The sequence below is a fragment of the Pavona decussata genome, unplaced genomic scaffold (assembly GCF_977016875.1).
Source record: "Pavona decussata unplaced genomic scaffold, jaPavDecu1.1 SCAFFOLD_107, whole genome shotgun sequence".
Classification (NCBI taxonomy): Eukaryota; Metazoa; Cnidaria; class Anthozoa; order Scleractinia; family Agariciidae; genus Pavona; species Pavona decussata.
Window position 1 is genome coordinate 1232622 of NW_028145521.1, and position 24610 is coordinate 1257231.

The 24610-nt window shown below is 39.1% G+C and overlaps 2 protein-coding genes across 2 annotated transcripts in view; both read left to right on the forward strand.

Moving 5' to 3' along the window:
- Positions 1–19761, forward strand: part of LOC146471041 (uncharacterized) — a 56492-nt gene extending 36731 nt beyond the window's left edge. Inside the window, exons 2-4 of the mRNA XM_085121353.1 lie at positions 13573–13708; positions 18840–19211; positions 19702–19761. Coding sequence (XP_084977479.1) covers positions 13598–13708; positions 18840–19211; positions 19702–19761 — 543 coding nt within the window. The 5' untranslated portion in view covers positions 13573–13597. The remainder of the gene's footprint in view (positions 1–13572; positions 13709–18839; positions 19212–19701) is intronic.
- Positions 3049–5070, forward strand: LOC146471043 (uncharacterized protein KIAA1958-like). Its single transcript, XM_085121331.1, has 2 exons — positions 3049–3272; positions 3413–5070. The coding sequence occupies exons 1-2, from the start codon at positions 3155–3157 to the stop codon at positions 3754–3756; spliced, it is 462 nt and encodes a 153-aa protein (XP_084977457.1). The 5' UTR covers positions 3049–3154; the 3' UTR covers positions 3757–5070.
- Positions 19762–24610: the final 4849 nt, after the last annotated feature.

Sequence of the window (24610 nt, forward strand, 5' to 3'; positions counted from 1 at the left end):
TCGTGGACCTCCATGTCTGCTACACAGCATGTTTGGCGACTCAGTCAGCATGAAACCACCTATCAACTCTATTTTCTTTCAGAGGCTTGCCTCTACCCACATTCCAGCTTAATGATGCCAGAATGGGGGCTTCTGCAGATGAAAATCCAACTCCATTCATTCTCTTCTTCTGGTATGCCATCAATTCGGATGTTGTTCCTTCGACTTTGGTTCTCTAGGTATTCTAGTTTATCCATGTGGTAGTCGATACAATCATAAATATCATTGATATCTGCTTCAACCTCAGTTTCAATCTTCTGCTTTAGTTCATCGATATCTTTCTGTGAGAATTCAAGGCTGGCTTTAAACTCGCTTGTGTCTTCCTGGCAGATGTTTAGACGTGTCTTTATATCAGCCACAGATTCAACCACTGAATCAAGTCGAGAGTTAAAGTTGTTCAAAAGCGAATCCAGAAGAGTTTTAAACATCCTCTCTTGGAGTTGGAGCATCTCATTTAACATCATTTAACAACCTTGTTCGTCTTGAAATTCTTCAGAAACGAGTGGTGAGAACCATAGCTAAAACTCATTTCTATGCACATACTGATCCAATCTTTAGAAAACTTGGTATTTTAAAATTTCACGACATACACCTATTTCAATTAGGTTTATTCATGTACTCTTACCAAAACCGTACCCTTCCTTTAAAATTTGACAGTAAATTCACCTTACAGAAAGAAATTAATTCGTATCACACAAGAAACTCTCATTTATATTGTTTGCCTCTTTGTCGAACTAACGTCAAACAATTTTCCGTTTTTTACCAGGGACCTAAATTTTACAACTCCTTGTGTACCGAAATCGTCAACTCGTCCTCCTCTATCTCCTTTAAGAAAGCACTTAAGGCGTTTTTCTATAAGAACTATTAGTAGTTTTCATTTTCTTGTAGCTCTTTTTTTCGTAATATATCCTTCCGTTTGACATTGTAATTGTATGAAATTGTAATTGTATCCGTCGCCGTGATCTTATCTTCTTTTTTTATTTCATCTTGTAAAATAATAACTGAGGAGACCTAAGTAATATAAGCTTCATAGTTTCCTTTAGGTCTCCTCGCCATTGTTACATCTATCTTTTTCTATTTTTTTTTTTTTTTTGTTTTTTTTGTTTACATTGTATTTGTGTGTGGCAAAATAAACTTACTAAATAATTACTAAAAATGGCTCGAAAAACACTCATAAAGCGATGAATTTACCAGATTCGTGCTCGTGCACTCGCTCGAAACAAACAACAACCGTCACTTGCATCACGTGACAAGTTAGCCTGAGCCCACAGTTTCTTAAGACCGCAGATATTTTTGTTTCATCTCCATTTTTGGAGAAATTAAGTGGCTTAGACTATTTATTGCCAAAAAGTCATTGAAAAAAAATAGCACACACCTGGTATTTAAAGGGCTAACAGAAAAGACAAAGTGTCAAGTTTTATTTTGCCAGTGATATTGGTGAAAAGTGCGGCAATAAAGAAAATCACCTCGTAGAAACTCAGTGATTCATTATTTACTTGAAAACCTGACGCTCCTACAGATTTGACGTGATTTGTTTGTAATTTCGCCTACAAGTTGTCTAGATTGAGTAAGATAAAATAAGAAACCTTTATTTCAATAGGATAACTCCTTCAGTTTTTGTACAAGATAAAAGCTGCTATCTATAGAGGCCCTATATAATAAACTAAATTGAGTGGATTTAATAATGATAATTAAGTACATGCAAATAAAAATAGCTATACAATGTCATCTCAATCAGATTAAAAATTCTGATTAAAAATTACACAGCCATGATAAAAAAAGGATTTTTTCGTACATTCTTATATTACAGACGGGAGTCTAAGTTTATTACTGCTCCTTGTCCTTCTGTTATAATTAAAATAGTGCATAAAGAACTGTGGACAGCGATTGCTTAAACATTTCTTAACCTGATTGAGTACATGGCTCTCACGCCTTTTCTTCAGAGTTACGTAACCTAACAAATTTAGCGCTTTTTCGCTGCTCCCCAGACGCATAATGATACGTGCTGCGCGCCTCTGCAACTTCACCAACTTATTAGTGTTAACACTCCCACAGCATCACAGTAATCAAGAATAGGGTGAACAAAGGATGTATAAACGGTACCTGCTGTGTATACATATTTTTTTCTAATTCGGCCTAACATCGCTAATCGCTTCCTAACCTTACCGATCAAGTAATCAACGTGCGCATTCCACGTAAGCGACGCAGCGAGAACAACCCTAAGATATTTATACTCAGAAACGTGATTAAGTACTTTTCCATCAATAGCTATAGAAAAAGAAGTAGAAAGTGTTAGCCTGGGGCCATTGCCAAATAACATACACTCCGTTTTGCCCTCATGCATAAACAAGTTATTATCTATGAGCCATTTATTTACCGGTACCAATTCGTTTCTCAAGGTGTCCGCTATTACTTGAGAATCGGTAGCGCTAAAATACATAACCGCGTCGTTAGCATACATCAAAGTTTGACATGTAGTTAAAACCTTCGGGAGATCATTTATAAATAAAACAACGATAAGGGACCTAAGATTGATCCTTGGGGAACCCCTGACGTAATTGGGCAATAATCAGAGGTCTCCTTGCCAATACGAACAACTTGCTTGCAATCAAACAAATAGTTTTTGAACCAATTCAGTTCAATGTTCTTAAGTCCATAAGATTCTAGCTTGTTTATCAATAGATCGTGGTCGACAGAATCAAACGCCATGCGCAAGTCGATAAACACAGCGCCAGTAAGTAAACCTTGATCCATACCACGTCGGACGAAATCAGAGAAGGCAGCGGCAGCAAATTCAGAAGACTGATTTGATCTAAACCCACATTGAAAAGGACTAAGTAACTTGTGTTCATTACAGAAACTGTACAACTGATGGTGAACAGCCCGCTCCAGTAATTTCGACGCCACGGGCAGGACAGATATAGGGCGATAATTATCCATATCGGTAGACAATCCTTTTTTTTTTTAAAGTGGAGTGACTCTCGCGTGTTTCCATTCGTGTGGTACTATTGCATATTAGCATACCTCAGTGACCGACTATCACGTAAACGCGCAATCTGATTGGCTACACAGGTGCCGTCTATCGATCGATAGACGGCACCTGGAGCTGTTGAAAATGGCTTCCACTTCGCGTTTTCGTGAAGTTTGTGAAGAAGACGTACAAAACGTTTTGCAAAGTGCCATTCCAGAAAAAACAAAGAAAGCTACAAAGTATGGAATAAAGATTTTTAAAGGTAAGTGCAGAACAATTTCCGAAATAAAATGCTTTATTTGAAACCAACAACAAATTACGCGTAAGCTTACTTAAGTTCGTAAGTAAACAAAACAAACTTGTCAAAGAAAAGTAACAATTGCGGTTCTTGTTTTGTTTTAGACTGGTTTTCAACCCAAAAAGAAATTACAACACCCATTGAACAACAAACCAAAGCCGAATTAAACACGTGTTTGCGGAGGTTTTATGTGTCAGTGAGACAAACAAATGGCGAACCGTTCAAAGTTTCTTCACTTAAAGCCATACGAGCGGCCATTGATAGATATTTGAAGCAAGAACCTATTAACAAGCCGTGGTCTATCGTCGGTGATAACGAATTTAAGAAGGCAAATGATACGCTAAATGCAGTCTGTAAAAATCTGATGAAAGAGGGAAAAGTTGGTCCAGTTGTTCATAAAACTCCCATCACAAGCGAGCAATTGCAAAAGCTTTTTAAAAAATGTTAACTGGGAAATGTGGATACAAAAGATCCTAAACAATTACAGCAAACCGCGTGGTTTTACACATACCTGTATTTCGGGAGGAGAGGAAGAGAAAACCAACGCAGCCTCACTCCAAAGATGTTTATCCTCCGCCAAACACCCCAGGGTAGACGATATTTTGAGTTACGAAGAGAGTTTCCGGGAGCGGTTTTATCGACAAAAAACCATCAAGGCGGCGTAAATGACAACACCGACGAAGCAGACGCCAAAATGTTTGAGGTTCGTGGTTCTCCACGTTGCCCCGTACAGACCATGCAAAATTTCCTGAGCCACCTTAATCCAGCTCTTGACTGCCTCTTCCAGCGTCCAAGAGATGTCAGCCCATCATTCAAGCCCGAAGAAGAAAGCGTTTGGTACTGCAACTCACCCGCAGGCGAAAAAACACTGTCCAACATGATGAAGCAGATGAGCACAGCCGCCGGGATTGTACCTCACTTAACAAACCATTGTGTCCGGGCTACCTCGGTTACCGTCCTGTCAGATTGTAATGTCGAGGCAAGGCATATTAAAGCTGTGACTGGACATAAGTCAAACATGTCGATAGAATCATACAGTGCCCGAGCGTCGTTTGAGCAGAAGGAAAAGATGTCAGGCATCCTAAGTTCGTTTGTACATGGAAGCCGCCAGCCGCTGAGCAGATCAGCAACCAAACTCAACTGGCTCTACCTCCACAAGAAAGCACCGGGGCTATTGTACCGGCTACTGCAGGCCAGATGTCCAGACAGATATCTGATCAGCAAAACACAAGCACCAGCTATACTAACCAGCCGTTTCCAAACACGTTTAACAACTGCACAGTGACCATAGTTAACGACAACTACTTCCGATGAACCCTCAGTGGTCCATTTCACTATTCAGTCGATTGTACTTTGCCGTGAACTGTTTTTCAGAATTTCATTTATGAAAAGGGCTTTGAAATCAAGCTTAGTTTGAGCTCAACATCATTTTTTCTTTTACGGTTTGCAAGTTTCTGAGACTGCGCAATGTATGGCGCGATCACTGTGTAGCTTTGTTTTTATTGATGAATGAACTTTGATGAATGAACTTTGCAAATGCGCCAGTTTGTCAGAACGCGCGCGATTTAGCATGCATCATTGCACAAATGTATCAAACTTTATGAAATAAAAATATTTTTTTGCTTGATAGATCGATCACTGAGGTATGCTAAAACAATTAGACGGCTCGCTCTCGGTTTCTATCGCCTTTGATAGTTGGCTCGGGGCTTCGCCCCTCGCCAACTATCAGCCGATAGAAACCTCGAGCTTGCCGTCTAATTGTTAAGTAGAGTAGTAGTTTAAATCCCTAAAGTTTCGTCATAAAGTGTCTGACTAAATTTCGAGATTATTGACAACGTATAAAATGAGAGGCTATTGGCTACCGTTCCTATGGTAATAGTTGTTGCTTGGAGACCGATGAGAAAGTTAACTTTGACCATAGGAGAGGAGAACTTTTTTTTCTGTGCCAGATTGTAATTTCATAACTTCCCCCCCTTAGTCCAGTAAAGCTGCTGTGAGCCTCCTTAACAGCTCAATTTCCTCAGTATTTCCTTCTTTATTTATTTATTTATTTATTTATTTATTTTTTTATTTTTTTTTTATTTTTTTTTTTTAACAAAGAGAAGCCATTTGACGATTTAATGAGGGGAAAAAATTGCTGGAATAACCTTTCGAATTACAACACAGATACACTGAATTTTATTGTAATTTAAGTGTTGTGTCAACCAGTGACATGAGCGATAACTTTATTATGTGCTGCTGGATCTTTTTTTCCAGGACTGCTCTTTTAACAAGCTACAGTCTGACGCAGCACTGAAAGTCTCATTCCAGGGAAACACGAGTCTATGGCTTTGGTACTAAGTGCAGCCGCTGGTTTTTCAAGTTTAATGGTAACGAATGCAATGGACCAATGACGATTGAAGCTGTCGTGTACAACGGTTGGCCATCAGGGAGTCCCAATCTGCATCATCACCGTTCATTTGAGGGCTACTGTGTGAACATCCCACAGGGCGCGGTAACAGTGCAGTTATGGGTAGGAAAGTGTAGTGGATATTCCGTGAATGATGCTTACACTGGATGGAATTCAGTGTCCCGGATAATCATCGAAGAAGTTTCTAGGCCCCAGTCCTAAAGGACAACTGCTCAAACTATTCTTGTTAAACTAGTGTTCTCAGTGGTAAAAGTAATCTTCAGTTGGTCAGTAAAACTGTTGTCTGCAACAAGCTGCATTAAAGGAATTCATATTGGATAATTTGTAAAGAATAAAGGAAGCTGGCAATGTAATACTATCATCTTTTTTTATTAGATAGTAATACGTGTAATTAACAATTATTCCACGCGCAGGCGTTGGATATATGAGATCATAGATAGGGAAGGAGGCGCGTAGCGCAAGTCGGCTATAATCGTCTCATATCCAACAAGCGTGAGAGCAATAATTGTTTTATTAAAAACAATGAAAATTATTGCTAAATCCTGATTCACTTTTCCAAAAATAAAAAAAAAAATAAAAAACAACAGAAGACAATTCAATGGTCTCTATTTCTTGGGCATGTTAAAATGGCTCATATACCATGTCCGCTAAGCCAATCAATTCCTTTGAATTGCCTCAAACAATGATCCAGTTTTGAATAATAGCTGATATTCTATGCCCTTTTACGCCAATAAAAACTCTGGGATTACATTATTCAATGATGCATTACATTTTAATGGTAACGAATGTAGTTAAATAACTGTTATTATGAAAAACTGGCTATGGATCTTTGGATAATGCAATTTTAGGGATTTGATTGGCTTAGCGGCTATGGTATATTAGCCATTATACCATGCCGAGAAATAGCGAGCATTAAATTATTTTCTGGTTGTTCTTGAAAAGCGAAATCAGAAAGACCAAGCAATATTTGTTAGTTGTTCTTCATTAAACAATTACTCTACTTGCGTTTGTTCAATAAGATCGATTATAGTTTAGCAGGACTATCGAATGGTCCATTGAAATTATCTCGTGCTCGCAAAATTTGGACTTTGCTCGATTTGTTCGCAAAATTTAGCCAAATTTTCGTAATTGTTCGCACGCTCCTGCTTTGTAGGTTTTTTGGTACAGAAATAAATCTATCTCTGCGTGAACTCCTATGAATCTGGCTGTCAAGGTTAGCTGAAAGTACACGAAAAAAACATAAGTTAGCAAATGCCATCCTTGAGATGTAAAAGTGTTGTGCATTATGGAGGTGTCACTCAGACTACAGGGCGTATTCCAATAAAAAAAAAAACAACAACAACAACGTGCGAAATGAAAAAAAAATTGCTACTAAAGGAAAAATTACGAGGTGCTCGCTGCTTACAAGTTGTTTTTTCTAAAATGCTAGCTGCTCGCACTGACAAATTTGATCACTGCTCGTGCTCGCAATAAAAACCACAGCGCTCGCATGCTCGCGAATGCTCGCAGACCATTCGATACCCCTCCTAACCAACGCGGCGCTGCGTGTGTCGTTGGCCTCACTATCATCTCATATCCAACGCGCGCTCGGGGAATAATTGTCATTAACTAACAGAAAAAAATACCTGACATCATAGCAATTATTTTAGAAAACCGAGCTTTCTAAGTAACTGACCGAAATAAAAACAAATAAAGTCCCAGTTCTAGTATAAATTCGACTGTTACGGCCTCTCTATTATAGTATAGACATCCCCTTATTACGGATAGGAGTTGAAATTCCAGCGAAAATTTAACGCAAAAGGCGATTGATCCGCGAAATGTAGTCACTATAGTAACTATAGTTAACTTTATGCGTCTAAGGGAAACGATTTTCTGATTGAGTGAGAGGTTCCTGACACCGGGAAACAACTGTGTAAACATAGTTATCAAAATCTCCCGTTTATATAGGTTTAGTTTGTTTGTAAACAATAAGAAGGGAGCGCAAATGAAAATGCTGCAGATATACGCAGGATCTGTAAAAGATCAAAAATATAAATGATTCAAATTTCTGCAAGGCTGATCGGACTGCTTAGTAAACTTAACACATGTCTATATTTGGGCCCATCCGACATCACTACCACGTGCATTTGGTAGACCACTAAACTCGCGTTGGTTGATCAACTCTAGTTGCTGTGCTTCACCGGACTGACGAGAGCCAACCAGTTCGAAACAGCTGCCTTTGGTTGCCGCATTCTGTTGGTTCTCGGTTTGAACCCTATCATCTCGCTGTCGTGTTAAGGTTTCTACGCAGTCCGATCAGCCTTGCAGAGATTTGAGTTGTTTGATTTGTTTATAAATAATCTTTAGAAATGTTTACAGACTGGAAATTTCCATTTTGAATCCACATGAAAAGACCTCTTTTAGCTGGATCTTTTTTGAAACAGTATTTTTTGTTGATGTTCAAAGTTTCAAGAGTAGCTTATATAGGCAGTGAACGGAGTTTAAGACTACTTTAAATAACAAGTTGCACTCGATTTCCACGATAATGATAACAAGAGCAACTTGATAAACAGCAGCAACAAAATTTAACACAGTTTTTACGAAATTCAGGGCTTTTAAAGCCATATTGGGATTTAAACACGAGCTTGATGCCTGCGCTATGAAACACAAGATTTGTAACATAAGGTTGGTTTTTCGCCAGAAAGATTGTCAAGAACACCGTACACTCGGAGCAAATCCACAATAAAATATAAGGCCCAGCATACGGCAAAGACAAGGAGCGCCATGACCATCAACCGAATCGATCTTGCTTTACACTTAGCAACAGCTCCGTGAATGTCTCCAGTCTTGCTTCTTTTCCAATGGAAGTTACCGACATGTACGTAATTTAAGGATAAGAAAAGCCGTGATGAAAAGTAACGTTTTCAAATACTGAGGCGCAAGACTCTTAAAAGGTTTTGAAATGTTTCTGTGTCGATCCCAAGCAATGGCTAACTGCTGAAAAATGCAGCGGCAGATGAAAGTTCTATAAACACGAAGGCTTTGCATGATGACTGTGGCGAATTCTCCAATCCGCATATTCTCAACAATGGTACTCCCACATGATAAAGAACATGAGTCAACGATAAATGAAAGAACAGAAAACTTCAAATACTTGTCCGTATCTTTCGGCTTCGTGACATAACGCAGATGACGAGAAGATTGAGAAAGACTTCGCAGCCAATCAGAACATAGTAAGTTATAGTCCACAAAAACACGAAGTTTCCTAAGGACAAGTCCACCTCCTGAGACGAAGCGTTCGTGGCACTATCGTTTGTCCAATTTGCTAATATTTCGCTCATTTTTTCGCACACGATGTTTCGACGGACGTCTTCTCTGCATGAGAGTATTAAGCAGGATTACTAAGTTGACTTTATGCTGGTTTCATTCGGAGCAAGCAATTAAGGGCCCCTGAGCCAAGTGCAGTTCTGATGTGACTCTACCATTGAGTTTGTCAGTCAAATCCTGAATAGTCACCGTTCACTGAACTAAAAGTTACTGAGCAGGACTTTCCTGTGGTGCTGTTTATCAGTATGATGTGCAAGGTGCTTCTAACTTTTGAGACACTAAATGAAATCCTCAAGTCTGACCATTCAAATGAAAGCAACTAAGCAGTATGTTGCTGTCGTCCTGTTTATGCAGTAGAAGGTGTTAGAACTTCTGAAGCAGTGAGTGAGCACCAGCTGAACTTTATGTCCTGTTGTTTGTCCCTTAATAGCTTGAGGAAGTTTAGAGTTTGGAGTTGAAAGAATCGAAATACCGAGCCGTTTTGATCTCGTAAAATTTCATTTAATTCGCAGAGCCGAAGACCAAGGGGTTTTTTTTTATGTAAATTGAGAGGTAATTAATTTCTAGCACCCGAAAGCATTAACAAAACAGCTACGTAAATAGAGACAACTTCAAACAATGAAAGACAGGAACCAAAGAGGAGGGTTTTATCTTAAACACAAGGACAAGCGTTCTAGCAGAAGGAAAAGTTAATTTAAATGTCGCCGAAGCTTTTTCCTGCCCTAAAGCAAAAGAAAATCAAACAGAGTTGTGTAAATAAGTCAACCGCGGATAAGTTGTCATTATTTTTGTGCTACAAACAGAAATTAAAGTTAATGTATAAAAACAAGGCCAGCTTTTTGTTTGTTTGTTTGTTATTTTTCTTTCATTAAAAAGTAGAAAGATTTCAATTATTTCTGAAATACCTACTTGTCAACAAATGTGTCCATGGTAACATTAAATTCAAGAAATAATGAGTCATGATCACAATAATGACTAACCAGCTTCAATTTATTTCTGAAAGTTTTATGGCACTTCCTCAAATACCGTATTTTCTCGATTAAACGCCGGACCCCGATTACATGCTGGCCTCGTTTAAACGCCTGGTCAAAACAGCTAATTTTTAAATAAACGCCGGGGGCGTTTGTTCGAGGTACCGGCGTTTATTTGCGTCGAGCCAACAAGTGCAGATATTCACAAGAAAAGCACTGCTATGACACGTACTGTACGGTATCCTGCTTTTGTTACCTTAATAAATGCTTAACAAACAACTCTGTGGTAACATTAACTGCGATGTATGCTGTACAAAAAAACAAACTTGAAAATATATAGCAATGCTCACGTTCCTGTTGTAATGACTGAGGCACTCTCAGGTCTGTCAGGTTGGGTCCAGGGGAGAAATCGCCCCGCCTTGAGAAACTGCGAAAGGGGTCTCAAAGAATGTGAAATAATAAATCAACTTAAAAAATGATGAAAATTTTACTTCATTAATAAACGCCAGACCCCGATTAAACGCCGGGTCCCTGAGGGCAAGTTTAAATAAACGCCGGGGGCGTTTAATCGAGAAAGTACGGTATTGAGAAAAAAAATCTAAACGTTTAAAGTCGGTGGGAGGTGAAGCCACTTCCCCTCGCTCTTTATGAGGTTAAAGTACTTTGATTCTACATCCTGTACCTGTAGCTATAGATGGCCCGAAATGAGGACTATTCTTATTATTTCATTATTATTATTATTATTATTATTATTATTATTATTATTATTATTATTATTATTATTATTATTATCATCATCATCATCATCATCATTATTATTATCATCACCATCATCATTATTATTATTATTATTATTATTATTATTATTATCATTATCATTATTATTATTATTATCATTATTATTATTATTATTATTATTATTATTATTATTATTATTATTATTATTATTATTATTTCAGGCTCATTGAAGACGGTCTGAGGTGCTCTAGCCTCCCACGCAGTCGTTTTTAGGGGACTCGTATTACCTCCTCCCCACAAACGCCTGCTTACCCAAGCGCTAAATTCCTTTCCCATTGTTTTACTCCCCAAGCACCCTAGCCAATTACCATCGAGGTATTGTTTAATGACATCAAATCAAATTGCTGGTTACAATGGTCGCTTCCGTTTCCCGCGAGCTTTGTACAGTGTCTACAGTCTCTGTTTAATACAGTCTTGAGAGATGCGGGAGTTAAGTTGGAATATATATATATACTTTTTCGCTACTGGAATGGCTGGTCATGGCTGAAACACCAAAACAAATATCGAATGTGAATACAAGCGCTTCTTGTGCAACGTTTTGACACTGCTGGGAGAGTCAAAATCTTCGGAAAAGTGTAATCGGTCTTCCCCGCCTGATCGAGTTGACAATCGGTGAAGATATCGCCTCTTACGGGTGCGGAAACTCTGGAGCAGATTTGTTTGTTTGTACGAAGTGCTACGACAGACTAACTCGATTCGAGAAAGCAAAGAAGAATGTGGAAGGTATCAAGGGGAGATCTGCAGTATTTATCAGTCCATTAAAGACTATTAAACGGAAAGTTAAACAACAAAGAGCCGATCAACTTGTGGTCCTTGTGGAAAATGTCACACATGACCCCAAACAAATTGCAACAACAAAGCGAGTTTCAACTGCAAAATCTTTAAAGTTTACCGACATATCGGGTAATATTTCGGTTTCCTCCACATCGACAAGGTCGACAAGATTGAAGGCAAAGCTTGATAAATATTAAAGCGACTTTGCGTAACCAGTCGGCAAATTTACGAAAATATCGCTATTTCCCGTTATGAATTTTTTTATTGCAGTCAGTTGATAGGCATTTACACGAGAAATTTTGAACGTAGGGCACACGGTGCTAAAAGCTCACGTAAGCTCGGTCAAGTTCTGTCTCCGTTGTGATGTTTTTCACTGTTCCCGAGAGAGGCGTTCTGAGGTCAAGGTCAACCTTCCAGATTTTAGAAGGTTCACTGTGATTGGCTTAGCGGCGGAAAGGAATGTGGCGCTTGGGTAAGCAGGCGTTTGTGGGGAGGAGGAAATACGATTCCCCTAAAAACGACTGCGTGGGAGGCTAGAGGTGCTCCGGTGAAACAAAAAATTGTCAAGGAAAAGCACAAATAGCCCCATGTTATATAGCATATCAAGGAAACAGCGAAAATATAAGAGTATGTAAATGACCTAGTAGGTGACTAGCAGTCCCATTTTCCGCTCGTGAAGTGGATTCCCCATACAACGAAGTACCAAGGGACTGGGAATATATGTTTATGATAATTGGCTCCAAATCCCGTTGTAACAGATTTGTGGGGAGACGACCTAATCTCGTACCCAGATCTCACATTTCGACATTCTCGAACCGACGACTGAGATCGGGGTACGAGATTAGAGACGACCAAAATCGACGTTATATTGCGTCTCGTTTTGACTAAGAAGGAAAGCGAAAACGATATGCCTGAATAACAAGCTGCGTCACGTTTCATCTTTTAGGGAGATGGAATTGGCAGCAGCGCATATGTCATCATGATGTCCTCTTGCAGCATACGATGAGCTGGATTTTTCTCTGTTGATTTGTTTCCCGTTCACCATCAGTCATTGATGACATTTTTACGTTATAGCAGAGTAAATTTTGCATGGTAGAAGTTAGTGGTTCTGGGTTGTGTTCGTTATAACGGGGATTTCGTTCTCTCGAATTTCCTTACATTTAGGCATTTTACAGTCTGTTATAACCCTGTGTCATTGTAAAAATCGTATTTGCTGGAATTAATATGACATGTACCACCATGGAAGGGCACCAAACCTATCGAGGGGGTCCTGAGTTAGTAGAGAAAGCTTATTTAATTTATACGCCTCGCCTCCCCCACGCTATTCAACCCGAGGGACCCCCTCAGTTAAAGTTTTGGCGGTCTTCGCGATCTCTACTTTGACCGGGGAAATAGGGAACTGTAAACAATCCACTTTAAATCGGAGATTCGTTCCACACTTCACTGTAAATTTTGCTGGGCTGAAAAATGTAGTTCGTTATACCAGGAACTTCGTTACAAAGCAGTTCATTTTATGGGGGGTTCCACTTCTGTAAAGCGGGAAGAACAGACAAGGTCGCGTTCCACGCGGAGATTGATTTTTTTATGCAAGCCTGCGTGTTTAGTCTTATAACGAGTAGCCCTGAACCAAGAAAGGGACTCAGTGCAGCAGACTGCTGAGCTGAGATGGATATCCGCAGGGAGGGACGAGTGACTCAGATGTACAAATCTCCTTGTTGAGTCCTTTTAATAGATGCTTGTCCATACGTAATTTGTTATACCTCACAGAGAAAAGTTTCCTCTTTCTTGGTTTTGGTCCTTGATATTAGAGCATTACAGGCCACTCCACTTTCCCTGGCACAGAGCCCTTGGGTCCTGTTGTGCGCTGATATGAAACATGTGCGTCAATGGATGGTAAATCAATATTTTGTCTGGCACCGGTTCACTAAAAAAAAACATCAACAAAAGACTTACCCTTACCCTTAGGTGAGAACACACCCAGCTTCCTTCAATCATCACAGCAGAGGAAAAGTTCTTGTGCTTTTCTGATCATGGCAAGGTACTCTGTAGCTTTGTTGGTTCTCTGTTTATCAGTGGGCTCACACTGCACCACTACAAAACCTCAACAACAGGAAACGGCCGCTTCGAAAGACTTGTGTGAGGTGAGTACATGGGTATTACGGTTTTCTTATTTGATTGCAACGGGGCGGTCGAACCGCTCAAAGACTAGTTTGAAATTTTGGTTGGGATCTAAAATTCAGGGCGCTCAGTAAATCGTAGTCTGAAATGTCAGCCGTCTTCTTATTTCAGACTAAGTAAATTGGAAACAACAAAGCTAGTTTGCAGTTGATCTTAGGATATCAAACACGGGCATTTGTTTTCTCAGAAAAGTATTGTGATCCTCACAAATATTAACATTCCAGTCAGATAATCTTAAATATCACTATTTCCTCGTTTCTACGAGGTAAATCTCAACTAGTGTTAAGCTGCTAGAATTGTGTCAGAGTTCGTAGGTTAAACTGCGATCGCGAACTATTGACTTAAAATGTAAGTTATGCTGAGGGATCTACTGATAATTGCGTGCCATGCAAGACTATACTTTTTTTTGCACCTGAAGTTTAAAGGGAAGACGAGCCCATTCTAATTAGTACGGTAAACACTATTTCACAAGCGAAACGGTAAATGCGGAAGAAATTAAAACTCGTTTTACAGTAGGAATAAGACTTGTTTTCTGCGTGTACAGAGAAGACGCTACAATGCTAGATTTCTGCAATGCTAAAGATGCTTTCTACAGATTGTGCTTTCCAAGTACCTGATAAAAAAATGTAATGTACTTTCAAGCCACTCAAACTAAAATGTGATAATACAAAATCAGCCTCTTTTACTTTTTTCGTTGTTTGGCCAATTTTCCTGAATGTTAAGTTAAGGCGTCGCGAAATGCTTAAACTTTGAGTGCTTCTCAAACTTCATTTTATGCTATTTGCTAACTGCGCAGACTGCGCAGACCTTCCATCTGAAACTTAAGCACATAGTTTACATTTTTCAGTCAAGCAGTTTCCTGAGATAAAGCTAAGTTCAAAAGGTTATCTTCGTTGTCGGAGCCATCTTTCAGAACTGGAGATTGCGACATAATTGGAAACCTACCTGTTTACTAAGGTTTCCCAATTAGCTATTATCCTCCTTAACATTTACTTAGATGTAAGAGAGGTCCCAGTAATGTTGAACGTTTGTCTGCTTAACAAATTTATTTATAATCCTTGTTTAATGTTGCGGAATGTTTGTCTGGTTAACAAATTTATCAGTTTATATAATGTTTGTTTAATTTGTTTTTTTCAAGTTAATCAGCTTACCGCGACAAAGCCTGAGGTTCATAAGGTCATTTCCGTTCACAGAGCCACATCAATCGCACTGACCATTGACTTAAATTAACACATAACTGAAAACTAATGGATTTTACTAAGATTATCTACAAAAGAAACTTTACGAGAGCTGCTAGATTGCCCGGTTTTCTTAGAGATAATTATTTAGTAGGCGTCGAGGAATACTGAATCTTTGGCTGCTATCTCAAACTATATTACTGTTTGCTGGGTCCTAGGAAGCTTTAACACATATTTTACATTCTTAAGTCATCGTGTTTCCTGGGATTGAGCCAAGCTTATAAGGTTATCTATGTTCATTAAGCCATTTCCATTAATCGCGCTGGCCCATTGACCTGCTAAAATTGATTTATTGAACAGATGAGAACATAATTGGAAACAGCTTGTGTTTCCTAAGGTGTCCGGAAATGATGAATCTTTGGCTGTTTGGCTGATTCTCAAAATCTATAATTATAATGCTTGGGTATTAGTTGTACAGAATAAATAAGAAAAAATAACTGCCTCCCCAAAATGAATTCGCACGTAAAGCAAAACGCGCCATTTTTCCGTCATTGAAATGGCAGGAGTGGTGCAGGTCTCAATTATTCATTTCGATTTCCCAACGTTGCAGCTGCGCATCTGGAAGCCTTAAAATTTATTTTACATCTGTTGCCTACAATTGAGCCTGGTTCATAAGGTTATCTTCATTGACAGAGCCATCTTAATCGCACTCATCACTGATTAACAAATAAAATTAGTTTATTGAAGAAATCACCACATAATCAGGAACTGTTTGTACATACTTAAAATTAGTTTCTTGAAGAGATTACCGCATAATTAGAATTTGTTACCCTCTCAGGTCTCTGCAGCTGGCAAGTGTTCTTTTAAGCATTTCCATAAGATTTATCGAGAGCTATTAGAATGCTTGATTCCCTGGAAGCTAATTAAGTAGGCGTCGTAAAATGCTGAAGGTCTGGCTCCTTCTCTGAGTTATTAAATTATGGCGCTTTGTATTATTATTTGCTACATAAGCAAACTTTTTAACACTTGTGTTCTACATTATAATATCAATTTGTTTACAGTGATAGAGCTGATTTCAGAACGTTATCATTTTAAACAGAGACATATTAATCCTGATGACCACTAATTTAGTTCCTTGAAGATATTAGAAAAAAAAAACTGCTTGTGCTCCGATAAAAAGAGATTGACGACAAGAAACCAAATGAGGAACATAATTACGTGAATGTCGTCTCGCTTTATGTCCTGCTTTATGTAGTAGAAAATAAATTGGATGTTTCCAAATATAACACAGCAAATTTACACGGAAGAATGTTGACAACCTGTATAAAAGCGTTTGTGAAATTTTCAATTTTCAATTTGTTAATACCTTGGGACGAGACCTTGATTTTATTATCATAAAAGCCTGCAAACTAGTATTTAACCCTCGGTCCTCTTTTTAAGGCGAATCACGAAAATATACACACTTACAAAATAACTTGCCAAACACAGCAGGCGTCTTATTAAGGGAAACTCCCAGTTTAGAGTGACTTAGCTTCCAACCGGCTGAGGGGAAATTAGCTGAGAATAATAAGGTAATTTCAAAAGGAAGAAACTCATGACTGTGGTCAGGTCTGTAGTTTCTGTGAATTAGTTGTTGAAAAGTTTCGCTCACCGAAGCGCCAACAGTCAGAAAACACAACAAAACGAATCCAGCACTCGATACACGTAACGTTTATTCAAAGACAGAGAGAGAAAGTGAACAATACACATTTGCTTATGTAACGTGGCAGAACTTTCTAGAATCAAAACCTGACAAAAACTGGTTTAACCGGTAATTTCTCGCCTTGAGAACATCACAGTACGCTCAAAATAGCTTCTGGAAACCTAGACAGTTCATGAAAGCGTAAATATTCTCTAAACAGTCTCTAAATCCATTGAGGAAGAGCGTGCATGTATTTCTAACATTAGTTTGTTTAAATTTATGACCACCTTTGGTGGTCGTTCTCTTACGTGCATTAGTAGCACGTAAGCTGTGGAATTCGTTGCTGTTATCAATTACTAGTGCTGAGTCAGTCAATTTTAAAAAGCTTAGGTCGGTTAAGCCCTATGTCTCATCTTTTCACTTGGATGACATCCAGCATCAATTAACTAATTAACTTAATTGATTGATTAAGTTGCACTTTTCTGATAACTTCATTAGTTAGAAATTGTAATATTCTATTTAGTATTTGCTGAACTGTAATTTGCCATTTGAGTATCAGTTCACAAAGAATTTGCGCAATATAAATTACTAAATTAATTGTTCACGCCTAAACGATTGGCTTTCCTACAAGATTTGCTTCTGTGCGGCCACCAGCAACTAGATTTCAGCCTGTGATGTGACAAACAAATGCCAACTAAGATTGTGTTTCAAATTCTACTTAATGACAGAACATTATCAAAGGTTGCTCACGGAGTAAAATTTCCAGCCGTGCAAGTTGCTTCATCTTTCGCAGCTTCCCTCCATGATGGCGAGCCGCATACCTTAACAACCGAAATAATCCAGTAAAATTTTCCGTGATCGCAACAAGACTCCTAGCCACTTTTAAAAAGAAGAGGTTGCTGACAGTGGAAAACCAAATACACCGAGTATTACACACGGCAAAGCGAAGGTGACACACCCGTTTGCTTGTCCTTATGAGACGGGCGACACACCCGAGAAAAGAACCGGCGCCGTGTTCAAAATCTCACTGTAAAGAGTATTCTGATAGGTCAGAGTTCGCTCACGAGGCAAAGACAATGCACTCAGAAGAACATGTGACCTAACGCTATCTTTTTCCTTTACATAATAAAACTGTAAAAATTTAGCATTTGTCTTTGACAGTTTTGTTGCACTCAGAGTGGTGAACATTGATTGCCAGCCAATTTGATTTTAATTTATCCTGTATTGATTTCGTTTCTATCTGAAATACTGACATAGTTACGCGACAATATCAACATAAAAGGCACTTTATAAATACATTTAGCTGACTCTGATTCTAAGATTTTCTACATACTCCATGAAAAACGTAAGCTGATGATCAACACATAAATGCATCAGCGTTGCTCAGGTCACGAAATCGCGAATCCTGATAAATTCTATAAACGTTATAAGCAACATCAAAATCGCACTTACCTTTCCGGACGTAGGGAGGATAAAGAATGACTTTATTTATCATCTAGCAAGAAAGGAACCGTCTCTTACATCTGCATCTAGTAATCAGAAATATGATGTAGAAAATTAGCAGGCAAAAACATAAGCTCTAAATCTCTACCTTAGAGAATCGGACGATGCACGCGCACATCAAGACATATTGATCTTATGGTTAGTCGATTTTAGGACCATCTAGCGTGCTAATTAGATTGGCGGCAAAAGGAAAACCTCTATAAAGCTACTTTTTCCGCTTCCGTTCGTTTCTAACCGTCGATGTATAGTCAGGTTCCTGGAAAGATCAGAGGTTTTGTTTCAATTAATTGTGTGTTTCCACAGAAGGCAATTTTACTTGTCAGGAAGATTTCATTACAAAATGACAATAGAGAGGGAATAAGAATTGGCCCTTTACTATACTGTTGATAGTTTGTCCAAAGAGGTTTCCTTTGAAGTCATGATTGGATCAACCATATTGGAATATTCAGGAATGATCCAATTCTGAATTTTGAAACGTGTCTGTCGAGATTTGGTTGCCATGTCAACGTTCAATGTACACTTACCCACCACACCAGATTTTGTACAGAGATTTTTCCGAAAAAGTCACAAAGTTAAGTGGCATTTGATCAAATATTAAGATAGGCATAACTGTGGAAAGCTCGCACTGGTCGAGGTTTGACAGATCCTAATAGCACTTACGATTCTTTATTTTTGGTCTCACTATCTTGTTCTCCGTGCTGTTATCTTATGAACGCTTTGCTTTAATCCTAGAAAGCCATGATTGGCCATGGTTTCCCAGGCATACCAGGATCCAACGGCATGCCGGGAATGCCAGGTGTCCCAGGGTCGCAAGGGCCACAGGGAAGAGAAGGAGCGAAGGGACATATTGGTATCAAGGGCGCTCAAGGAATGATGGGTCTAAAAGGGGACAAGGGTAGCGAAGGACCTCGAGGGAAGAGCGGGCTACCAGGAATGACGGGAATGAAAGGAGAGCGGGGAGTGATGGGAACTCAAGGAAGAAAAGGGGACAAAGGAGATAAAGGAGAAAGTGGGAAAGGAAGTCCAGCAAGTGGAGTGCCACAAACAAATTGGAAACAGTGCGTGTGGAAAAACGAATACTCGACTAGCAGCGGGAAGATTAAGGTAAGTTAAAACACGCGGAATTAGAGAGTGGAATAATATGACATGTTCACATTATTATTATATCAAATGAATGTAATCAAACTTATAATTGACGAGTAGTTTCGCGCTGATTTACGTAGATTTATTTTCAGTTATTTTCATTTCTGTTTTTTATATGTTTGTTCAACAGGGATACTTTTTTAATTATTAAATATCAGATTGTTATTAGCGTGTTACAAGGCTAGTGCTTTGCACGATTTATGGAACCATTCCTGCCTATGATCGTTTTTCATTTTTGTTTTTTGAGTGCGGACTATTTCCCGCTGCAGTTTATCTCTAACGGTAACATTTGTCCTTTTTTTGTTTTGCGGGTTCGTTTGTATTTGTTTGTGTCAACATCCGATATCCGAGCCCAAGCTCGTGTTACTAGAGAGCGTGTAATAATTGCGTTCGGCGTTAGAAGAACGCATACTGTTCGTGTTGCTTCTTTCTGAATGCTGTACGATTTCAGGGTTTGGGCGCCATAGTGGACTGGCTGACCACTCGCCTCGATTTCATGCGAAAGCTTTGAATCCCGCTGGCTAAGTGAAGTCCCGCGGGTTGACTCGCTTTATTCTGGATGTCATGCGCTTTTCTATAAAAAAAAATATTACTTCACTAGCGTTCGAACGCACTTTACTAATCTGTACTAGTTAATAACTGGTGGGTCGATAACCTTTGAGTGCAAGCGGTATTGGGTCTCTCTCCTCCGCAGAGGCATCGCTGAGAAAAGTGAGTACAGGCGTAAAATTCCGTGGAAGGCGACGGCGGGAGCCTCTGCCAGAAACCACGCCCAATATGGCTGCGATCTGGGGGAGTCATTTTGTAACTAGGGTGGTGTGCGTGCGTATGTCATGAAAATGGCGGGTGTTTGTGAAAATGTCATGTTGCGCGATGTGGGAGATTTACTCACTAAAACTTACCTACATGCTTAGAAATCAGGGAGAGTTTGTTCCTCTCATAATGGCTGTTTAGAAAACGCTTTTATTTTGCTGTAATACCTTGAATCATCACAACAAGAATGAAATTCAAGTTACGCGAGCAGCGATCGTGTGGAGATAAAAGAGTGCATGCAAAGAAATGATTTATTGAGGAAACGTCTGCCAGCTGAGACCAAACAAAAACTGTCAATTCAGTCTTAAAAGAGACTAGAGCAAGTAAGCTTAATGTTTTAATCAAAACGTATTTTTTTCTATACTAAGAAACGACCAAACTTGATATTTTTATCTTGTGAACAAGTTTAATCAGAAGAAGTTATAATGATTTAATTAGCATTTAGTTCTCACGGGAAGCTTGTTATTTACTGTGAAAAACAACTGTCTTTTAAAATAAGATTATAAAAGGCTAAAAGGCTTTTCAAGCCCAGAAAAAGCAATTATTTCTTCGTGACTATTGTTGACTTTCACGTAGCGAAATGTGCTAATTCCACTCTCCACGGGTTTCAAGGGGGTCTCCGAATACAAACGATTTTGCTCTTTTCTAGAAATTGTCTCACCTTAAAATTAATGATCGCAAACTGGAGAGACAAAGTAAATGCTGACTTCCGCCAAGAATGAAACTGTCAAATTTAGAGATGACCGAGAAATCTATAAATGTACAAGAAAACGACAAGGATGTACAAGAAAACGACATGCTTCTGGCAGAGGTTCGCCGCCAAGTCAACCGTCTCAGCTTTTGCGCCTGCACTCACTTCGTTCAGCGGATACACATAACACCCCATCGAACCGATCGAACCTCTGCGGAGGAGAGAGGTATTGGTTAAGAGGCGGCTGTTGGAAATTTAAATGCGTCATCAATAAGACTTTGTATAGGGAATAAAATATTGTCGATTCCGAACTTTGAGAAAACAATAAATTTAAAAAAATTAAATAAAATGAATTAAATTGACTCACCTCTGGTGTATTCTTATGCTTTTGGGGCATACTTCATCGTTCTGGGCATTCTTTAAAATCACTGTTATTTCCTTCATTACATGAGTCAAGGCTGCACACTTGGACTTCGACCGTTGTCCGCTCAGATGCAGTTTGCGCCTCGAGAATTCATCCAAGCGGTTTTTTTTTTTCTACGCAGTCAAAGCTCCATGATTTGCGAACGTCGATGTATACTTCGTCGTCAAAAATTCAAACGCACTTGGCTGGAAATGAATAGTTTTTCCCGGGTGACCCGGTCTCAGTTGTTATTGGAAACCATCTGCCATTGGTAACCAGGCCACAGGGACACAGCTGTTCAATGGCGGGTGAAAATGCATGGAGTTTGAGCGCAATGAAAACGCACTTTCCTTCTTCGTATGTGAATATAACTTGGACATCATGTACTTTAGGACATAACTACCAATCCAACGAACCGCAAATAAAGGGTATTCGACAATTTGATCGTTAATTGATAATTGATACTCTATTTAAGGCCCAAACCCAAACAATGACACCCTATTCAAAGGAAAAACAAAAACTTAAAATTCAATGTCGTAAGCGGGCTTATTTAGTTCCTGTAATAAGCGTCAAGTATAGAATACAAGAGTAAGTGTAGTTCAATAATATGCAATTATAACCATGGAAGATCTTTCAGAGAAGTTTGTACACTGCCTATCTTTGAGGATCACACCATAAACGCAATGTTAATACGTGCAAAAATGATACCGTATTTTAGGATCGGGAACCTCAAAAACCATACCCTATCTTGCGGCACATATCTCCATGAGAGTGGTGATTTTTTCATGCACAGTTAAAGCTCCATGATTTGCGAACCTCGGTGAATGCTTTGTCGTCAAAACTCCACACACACTTTGCTGAAAATGAGCAGTTTTTGCTTCCCGGATTACAAGATCGCTTCTTTCTGAAAGTGCTGGTGATTTTGAAACTGGGCACGGGGCTGTCTTCTCCCCCCGCGCCCCTGTGGGTTAGGAGGGGGAGACGGCTGATATTTCAGACTAGAAGCAGTACAGTCATTTTTATTGTGCAGTACTTACCCCCCATCAAAGCGGTACATCGATTAATCAATCAATAGATCAATCAACAAATTATTACAATATTAACAAAAAGTTGAGGCGAAGTACAGTTCCCTCCCGAAAGTCGCGAAGTTCCACTGTCCCGTGCCACTAATGGCATTGCGAGGCGACAGAGAGGAGATCCAGACGGCAAAATTTGAATATTCTGCGGGGTTTTCAGCGTGAGCTCCAAATTATGTTATCAGAGGTGAAAAGACGAGTCTAAAATGAGCATGTTTCTGCTCCAAAACGAACAAACCACCGCAAAGGTCCGAGATTTTCGCCGTATTGGATAAAGTACCTTAGTAAAAATGTATTATTAAATAAGCAACAAAGAATTGATAGTTGCGAATAATGACCAATAATATTTAGATCTACACTTATTGGTCATTATCGCATGCTTGTTATTGTCTTTATCTTTATCGTGCTTTAGTAATTCGAGTTTTCGCTCGGGACAATGAAGCTGGCAGAGATGCCGCTGTGGGGATGGGGTAAGGGCTAAAGTTCGAAATCAACAATATTTTATTTCCGATAAATTAAATTCCAAACGGCCGCTTGTACTCAAAGGTCATCGACGCACCAGTAATTAATTATTACACATTCACACTCGGCTAGTAACACGAGCTTGGCCTGCCTGTGGTTTGAACATTCAACCTATCTCCCTTTTTACATTTATCTAGTGGTTGGTATGCCCTAGAAGGTTTGAGAGGGATGTCATGTATGTAGATACAAGTTTAATTTTGAACGCCACAAGCTATTGGGTCAAGAGACGTGCTTTATTGCTAAGACGTAATCTTGTTATCTTGCACCATTAAACCCGTCAATTTCCTTTTGTTGTTGTTGTTGTGAAAATTAAGAGCTACTGACTGTAAATATCAAAAATCCCACGACAAAGAGGAAATTTCAGATTTCATTTTATTTCACCTAAATGTTCCCTTTGGTGAACTTTTTTCAAAAATCACAATTAAAAGTTCAACCGCTCTTTCCTTTTTCTAAAAATTAGAAAAGTTGAATTTACGGATTCACGCCCGATTCAGCCCCCCGGAAAAACGCGTAAATCGTGCATCTTTAGCAGCCTCGCACACAGCAACGATAACTATTCCTGTTTTTCTATCTCGGCTGCAAGTAAATCTTTCTATTATCTCTCGTTTAGTGTAAAAATGAAGTCGCAAGTCATATTTTTAATGGGCTAATTCACTAGTTAAAGACAGCGACCTTCGAGGGTTAGATTTCGAATTGAAATTAGGGCCGATTTCAGAGGCCTATATCTGTACCGGCATATGTTTTCTGGAGCAAATCTATAGGTGAAGTCTAACCTTAATCCTTCCTTTTCACGCTCTCAAAGTGCCTTTTTTAGCCCGCTAAAAGCAAAGCATCCAGAAGAAAAAGTGTGCAGGGTATTTTGACTAGTTCGATGGCTCGCTGTCACGATTACCGTCACGCAAATCACATAACTAAAACAATCCACTCATCTAAAGTTTACGTTTTTTTGCTCTCAACGACAAATCTCGAAGGCAGGTATTTAATATTTCAGTTCCTTTACAATACCACGTCATTATTTCAAATTTTGAAAGTAATAAATATTAGAAACCGATCCACCGTGGGACTCGACCTACATGATAAATTTTGCCGACATATAGCGCCCGTCACAAATGTTGATATCGCACTATACAAACTTCCTGTCAAATCTCACCAAATTAACTATTATACTCTTGCTATCTACATCAAAAAAATATTTCAAAAGATAAATGGCTCATCTTCAAGTCGCCCCATGTAACAGAATCCGGAATCCGGAATCCAGAGAAATTTTCATGTTGTAATCCGGAATCCAGGACATTTTTTATGTTGGAATCCGGAATCCAGTGAGCTGGAATCCGGAATCCACTAAAATTTTGGAATCCGGAATCTACTTGTGTCGGAATCCACTTGTGTCGAATTGTTTTGGTAGATTCTTCTATTTTTCTGCCCAGTCACCTTTCGAGGGTCTACCTCTGACTCTTCTACACTTGCGACACTCGAAACACGTGTTCGAACTTGTCCACGCGGGACACACCCCTCCCGGGGGGGATATTTTTCTCATGACGTCAGCTTCAAAGCACATGCGACAAAAAAGATGCTCGAAGATTCGCTCGTTAACGCTTTCGAGTGCTTGCATCGGAAGTTTTTTTGAAGTGTATCAAGTCGAATCAAGTGGTTTTTAACTTCACTTCGGTTATGGGAAAGCACAAATCAAAGGAAGACAGGTAAGTTTACAGAAGTTTAGCTTTAAGATATTTCGAGATATTGTTTATATGATTGATTGAGGCTGTAATAAGAAATACGCGTCGGATAAGTGAAGACAAAAAGAATCCGAAAAGAAAACCCGTCCTCAAATCAAAATTAAAGTGACTTCTCGATC